The sequence below is a fragment of the Oncorhynchus clarkii genome, chromosome 20 (genome assembly GCF_045791955.1).
Source record: "Oncorhynchus clarkii lewisi isolate Uvic-CL-2024 chromosome 20, UVic_Ocla_1.0, whole genome shotgun sequence".
NCBI lineage: Eukaryota > Metazoa > Chordata > Actinopteri > Salmoniformes > Salmonidae > Oncorhynchus > Oncorhynchus clarkii.
In genome coordinates, this window is record NC_092166.1 from 19,392,911 (window position 1) to 19,400,144 (window position 7,234).

The following is a 7,234-nucleotide window of genomic DNA, read 5'->3' on the forward strand; positions in this document are numbered from 1 at the left end:
CCCTTGTTCATCAAACCAAAGTCATGCTGGAGTCACAGAGATCATAACACACAGAGGAATGAAGGTACACACCCCTCCCTGAGGAGTTACTACTGCTACCACCATCAGCAAAACTACATCTACTACACACATCATATATGCTTGCTACAAACCTGCGGCTATGCTGGCGTTGCTGGTCATTTCACGCAAAAGACATGACATTGAAATGTGCTACTATGATTCTGAAACCTTTTCTTCAGAGACTCTCTCTTTGGAGAATTGTTTTGAAGTATGTGTCAAACAAAGCCATGAAGACAACAGCTTTCACTGTATGGAACCCTGGCAATGTTTATTAGTTTTTTTAGCTGTTTTTAAAGCAACGTTACATGTGTAGATAAGTAGCGAGCAAATATTTAAAGGAAGTGACTGATCCATTCCGCAAGAAATTGGGCCACCGAGACAGCGCTACACCGGGCTTTCTGGAAGCTTTTCACATGGAATATCAGCATCTCTCGTGTTAAAACTACTGGCTAACTACTGGCTATGACGTAAATGGTTAACCATTACAACTGAAAATACCTTTGAAATCATATTTTTAAACAGATAATTCAATTAGTCTTTTGTTGTCTGATTTTATGTTAGAGTATGCAGCTCTAAAAAGATTCCATCAAATCCCAGATTGCGCTGCAGAAGTGGCAAAAGTGATTTAAAGCGGAATGATGTTAGTAAAATAAATTTGAGATTTAAAAAAATTAGAAAACAACGATCCACCCTTACCTTGCTTCCTTCGGCCTTCGGCTCCTGTGTGATTGCAAGTGATCCAGAAAGCAGTGTTTAAAGTCCTGCTGCTCTAGTCAATTGAGTTCTCTTTGAGTAGTGCTAAAATTGACTGTACTGTGTGGGGCCAGTGTGTTTGGTGCATAGCAGAGCTACAGTACTAAAGGAATGTGTGCATGGTCATCATACCTATGACTTTAACGAGTCAGCCTCACATACAAATTGGTAAGGGAGCAGCATGACTTGAATCACCAGGTCGTTATAATCAATGCTGAATTCAGTGCTATAGTTCACAGCACCTCTGAATGACTGAAGTATTACTAAGTTGTCTAGCATAGCAGATATACAAACAACTCCTTACAAATAAAAGACGTAAAAACATTGAATAACAGGGAGAATTCCTTGAACTAAGTACATTTTCTTCTGAACCATAGAGGTGTTGCTGAGGGAGATAGGAGAAATAGGTGTTGATGATGAAGAAACCAGCAAGGACTGCTGGGGTTTGGGTTATCACTACTGGGTAAAACCCCTCTCTTACCTGCTCGTCTCCAGGCAGCCAGTAGCCCTCCTGCTCAATGCCGGCCTTGGAGCCCTTACAGCCCACAGTGAGAGTCTCCACCACCAGGCCATCCTTCACTGCCAGACTCAGCTGCCTGGCTGTCTCCTTGTGGTGCATGCCAAACACACGGCTCAGGTACCTGCATAGGCACAACACACCAACATCACTGCCTCTGCCTGCATTCTCTAACAACTCAACCAAGGATAAACCCATTCACCTCAGAAGGAGCTGCCAAATATGCAATTCACAAGGAAATGGGCAAGAATAGAACAAAACAGAAGCAGACAAGAGTGCCAAAGACATCCAATTTTAAATCTTGAAGTAGGGCCTAGCCCCCAGAAAAATATTGCTACCTGCATTGGGACCACCACATCATCACAGTGCAACCCATTACATGGACTAGTTGGGACAAAACCACTAATGACTGTGCCGCCAACCGTTTTATGTTCTGCAGACAGACTAAGTCTTTCCACATCTAATGTAAAGAGATAACACAACCTCCCCTCCTGTACCAACTGCCTTCATTTTCATATTAAACTCTATTTTCCTGGACTCTCAATGTCACCACCTCATCCATTCAAATACAAAATGTATTTTAAGACATTAAGACAGTTCAGCAGTGCCTGCCATTGAATTTCATCGCTTTATCTCCATGACAACAGCCACTCTGTGTCATTCATTCTGCTCGTGGACAACTTCCAAGGCTCTCTGTTTGCCAGAGGATTCCAATTAGCCATATTCCTATTCCATTAACTGAAAATAAGGACTTATCAGGCATAGGTTTCAGCATGAATTAATTTAGATTAGACTGTAAGAATATTACAAGATAATCATAAAACAATATAATAGGACCTAAATCAGTCTAAATAAATACAAATATTAATATAGGTGCTACAATGGAAGCTGCAATATAGCTTGGTTGAAATAATTTATGGTCTGAATGGCATTAAGCAAAGGGAATTTAATGTCAAGTATTGAACGATGAAACCATTTCACCTATTGATCAAGCATGACCCTGAAAGCAGTAGCTAAGACCCACCACCATTCATCCATCAATCCAAACTCAATATGTATTGAAAGTGAATATGCATAGAAGGTGCATCACAAATGTAAACAACTGGAGACACCTTATCATTTAGTCTACAAAACGGCCGGGTGTCTCCACTAACATTTAAGACAATTTTTGGGGGCGTTTGTGACGTCTCCACTTTCTAAGCGTCTTGGAATAGAACTAGAATGACTGGAATACTTACTTTGAGATCCTGTCCATGTTGGCAATTTGTTTCTGGTTGCGGATGACCTCAATGGCAGCCCACACGTACTGGACCACCTTCGGATCCGCCTGCCTCTTCTTCACCACACGTGACATGATCTCTTTATTCATGACACCTGCAAGGAATGGGAGAGAAGTAATGTTTCAAACCATTAGGCTACTTCTAGAGACACTGCGGAACATACTTGGAATGCGTCAATTTCAAATCAGGAAATGAACAGCGAAAGTTGTTTTTCTTCCCCCTCTCAGCTCAAGTGAAGAAATCCTCATCAAGGCGCACCACCCAGAGGGCATGGGTAAACTACACCTCCAGCCTAGCCTGGTGGAACCATCCTGATCGCTACGTTCACCATTCTATTTCACTGACGTCAACAGAATGGTGAACGCAGCGATCAGGATGGTTCCATCGGGCTACCTTTAACCATCTTCCTAGTTTAAACAGCCAGGATAAGAAACAACAAGAATCTGCAGGTTCCAAAGCCTTCCAGGACCAGGATTGGTCAACCCAATCAAGACAACAAAAACGATGTCTATTCCCATGTCAGAAAGACCTCAGAAACGTGCTTTGACTGGCCTAATAGATGTCCATTGTCCATTACACAACATAGCTCCAATGACCATGCGAGTGACACAGGGGGCTTCCCATGGTCAGCAGGTAGCCTATCGGTTAAGAGCGTTGGCCCAGTAACCAAGAATTTGCTGGTTAGACACCCTGAGCCAACTAGGTGAAAAATCTGCTGCTGTGCCCTTGAGAAAGGCACTTAACCCCAATTGCTCCTGTAAGTAGCTATGGATAAGAGTGTCTGCTAAATGTAATCCTAAAATACACTATTATGTATGGCCAAGTCTAGTTCTATTGGGCTTTGTTTATCATTCCCTTAAACACTGCAATGTAACAGGAATCAGCACTTAGGGAGCTGTAGTAGAAATGGCCAACATCTAGATTCCAGGCCCGGGGTAGGCAACCCTAGTCCTCGAGTGCCGCAATTAGCGGCACTTCAGGAAGAGGGTTGCCTACCCATATTCTAGGCTATTCAGTGGAAGAAAAACAAAATACCCCCCCCAAAAAAAAAAAATTGTTATTGCAAAAGAAATGAAGAAAGCTGTGCCATTTCACAGAACTATCATAGAACAAGTCTACTGTGAGGGAATACAATATTACCCAAGAGATTTTAAGGAAAGGAACAATAGCAGTTTGCCTCATCCTGTTATTAATAAATAACCTTATTTTAACTAGGCAAGTCAGTTAAGAACAAATTCTTATTTACAATGACGGCCTACCGGGGAACAGTGGGTTAACTGCCTTGTTCAGGGCAGAACGACTGGCTCAACGCTCTAACCACTAGGCTACCTGCCTGTTTCAAATCCAATTTTGCACATTACTCTTCTTAAAAGATGTCCTCCAGCATTTTTGTTTTTACTTTGAAATGTAAAATGTCAATTTAAAAAACATCTGTTCCAAGCTAACCATATGCTAATGTTAGTCCACAGACTTCACAAACAGAATGCGAATCCATACATTTTTTAGTTCAACTAACATTTAAAGACCAAAGGACAAAATTATGTGTACGGTTTACTAACTGTTCACACCAGTTCACTGAACATTTTGGCACCTCATTGGGCCAGACAGGAGGAAAGAGCCTAAATAGATATCATGTAGCCACTTCATATTTCGCTTCAATTCGTCATAGTCAAATTAAAAAGCATGTGATATTGAAATGTGAGCCAAATTTCACAAATTAAGGCCTCGCACATCCACTGCTTGCAATAACCATGTCATCTTGTACGTGAAGCCTACATATTGAGTTTACATTTTTATATGTATATTTTTTTTAAAGTGATTTAAGCAAGCGAATCGCTTCTCTAAAAATGTAGGCCTTCTAGTTAAAAACCTATAGCAATCATAGTTCAACACTTAACCTAACCAAGAGATTTTAGCCTATTGGAGGCTCAAAGAGGCATAGTTCAGCTATAATCCAAGAGGAAGTTGAAGGAAGAGGAAGGAGACATCCCACTTGCACATTTTTTATGGTTCATATAGTCAATAAACTAAGCAGCCCAGATCAACCTGCTATTGCATTGGTGCCTATGGGAGAGACACCCCGTTAAGACTGGAACTGACCATTTTTTTCAATGGTGTAAACAGCCTTAGGAAGACGTCTTCATTTATCCACCACCTAATGGTTGAGTATCTCTTTACAGGAAGCTTGAGAACATTATGTTTCTTATAATCACACCTTTAAAAAAAAAAACATTTAAAAATATTTTTTTAGAAAACAAAGAGGAGCATCTGTTAAACATTTAATTAAATGTGTACGCCTTAGCAAGACAGTAGAATATCTCAATTTCAGGCCTATACCACTCCCGCAGTAGGCTTATCTTGGGGCAAACATTTCACAAAAAGAAAATCAAATTTCCTTGCAAACCTGAGGATTGACGACAGACTCTAAATCACTGTAATATCATGTCTCTTACCATGTCTAACTTGCAGCCTGCTGAGAGAAGGTGAATAAGAACTGAGAGGAGTAGAGGTGACAGTGAGCGATGTGATATCCCATGCAATGCAAACCAGAGTAGGTGTTAATAAGAGTCACCAGTGCCTTGGTGCCAGGGCACTACTTTGTGCTCCAACTCCACATCCGCTGCCACCTTACAAAGGTAGCGTCCCAAATTCTACCATATTCCCCATATTTATTTATCTATCCATTATTTTACCAGGTAAGTTGACTGAGAACACATTCTCATTTGCAGCAACAACCTGGGGAATAGTTACAGGGGAGAGGAGGGGGATGAATGAGCCAATTGTAAACTGGGGATTATTCTGGTTAAAAGTAGATCACTAAATATGGAATAGGGTGCCATTTGGGATGCATCCAGAGGTAACAGCAACCGCTCACAGCTGCTCCCTGAACACACCCCAGTCTAGGGACTGACACTACATAATGTCATGACTACAGAGGTTCTACACTCCCCAATCAATTAGGCTGCTAGGTGTCCAGGAGCACAACACTCCCATCATCAAAATCCAGAGCTTATAATCATACAAGGTAGGTCTAGCAGTGGCAATAAGATGAACTTTATTATTTTGTTTATCAAATGTAGCTATGAATCATGAATGTTGTCTTCCTCAAGGTCCAGCTGTGACTCTGTTTCCACTTTTACAACGCAATCAGTGCTCAACAGAGGCCGACAAATTATATCTACTGTGTATATAGTATGGGCAAATTAGCCAAACAATCAATCCACTAATACGCGTGTCAAACTCAACATGAATAATAGTATGCGAGACAGACATCCTAAAGGAGAGGTCCTGTGAATGAAAATTCTGATGGGCTATTTTGAAGATGTAAAAACAAAACAAAAAAAAACAGCAGGATTAGCTTATTGGATACATGAATGAGCTTTTTCGTGGCTGTGTTTTAATTTTGTCTGACCAACTATTCGCACATTGATAGTGTAGTTGGGGCAGGCGGGTAAATGTGCCTTCTCTTCCCCAGACCAATCCCTGGCCTGATTTCCGGATTAAGTATTCAGCACAGTCCGTGGATATTTCAACAAAGGCGTCCAAGGCCACACGACCAAACTAGCTAACTGGTAGCTCCCACTCCCAGTTTGCTAGCTGGCTAATGTTGTCAGTTTGATAGTTAACTAGATAGCTAGTACTAGGGAGCTAGCTAACGTTTGGTTAGGGTAATCTCCAAAGCGAGTGTCAAAGAAAGCTTGTCAAAACGTTAGTTAGCTGGTTCGACAACATAATTGTTAGCAAGCTAGCTAACGTTAGTTAGCAGGATCTGGAAAGCAAAGCAGTTCTGTAGCAGCTACCTAGCTATTTAACGTACGCTTTCAAACATGCATTTATTAGCCACGTAGACAAATACAATATAGTTGTTAGACGGTAACAAAGCAGCTACCAAAACGTATACAGAATATGAATGTTAGTTAGAATCGTTGTTTTCAGAACGCGCCATGTTCATAACAGGTACAGCTACAGTAGATAGCTAGCTGTTAGCTAACCGTAATATGTTAATTTAAGTAATACATTTTATATTAAATAAATGTCCAACTTACCGTCACTACAGTATTAATAATATATGTCACTGTATAAATCCGCAAAGGATTCAATGTAAGATACTTTACATTTGTATTTCCGGGATAGTTTAGACTGTCTGAATTATGGTCAGGTTTACGTCCAGCTGGCCTGGCCACACAGCACAGGATTGGGGAGAGGTAAACACAGCGCCAACATTAAAATAGCAGGACAGATTTTTACACAGGAGAACTCTAGTGGTGGAATTACGATTTGACACGTACTCTTTTGTTTTTGTTATTTTTGTGAGGCAACTTTTGAGAGTACATTTATTTTTAGTATTAGAACGGGCATCTGGCCAAATGGTGAAAAAAAGAAAATATCCACCTGTACAGGTATTTAACCAATTAACATTTTGTCACATGATCAATACTTCTCACTAGATTACATAGCAATTGCAAGTGCTTTATAAATTGCAACATATCAGGAAATAATTACATACAAATGGTATTAAAGATATTCGGCAAAAACTATGGAAGCTCATTCTCGCCACCCCCAAAAATATGAGATAACGAAGATTTGTATAACTAAACCAAGATACACCACAGACAGCCGTTTC

At 40.6% G+C, this 7,234-nt stretch overlaps 1 protein-coding gene across 14 annotated transcripts in view; it reads right to left on the reverse strand.

The window, feature by feature from the left end:
* Positions 1–6,885, reverse strand: part of LOC139376041 (zinc finger MYND domain-containing protein 11-like) — a 45,464-nt gene extending 38,579 nt beyond the window's left edge. For 3 of the 14 annotated variants that reach the window (XM_071118146.1, XM_071118143.1, XM_071118139.1), the window contains exons 1-4: positions 6,657–6,814; positions 2,569–2,704; positions 1,295–1,454; positions 757–780 (exon numbers count right to left, since the gene is read on the reverse strand). In XM_071118146.1, the coding sequence (XP_070974247.1) occupies positions 757–780; positions 1,295–1,454; positions 2,569–2,699 (315 nt within the window). In that variant the 5' untranslated portion in view covers positions 2,700–2,704; positions 6,657–6,814. Of the gene's footprint in view, positions 1–756; positions 781–1,294; positions 1,455–2,568; positions 2,705–4,710; positions 4,826–5,063; positions 5,105–6,656 lie in introns of those variants that run through there. The other 11 variants (XM_071118147.1, XM_071118144.1, XM_071118145.1 and 8 more) reach the window with 10 other exon arrangements.
* Positions 6,886–7,234: the final 349 nt, after the last annotated feature.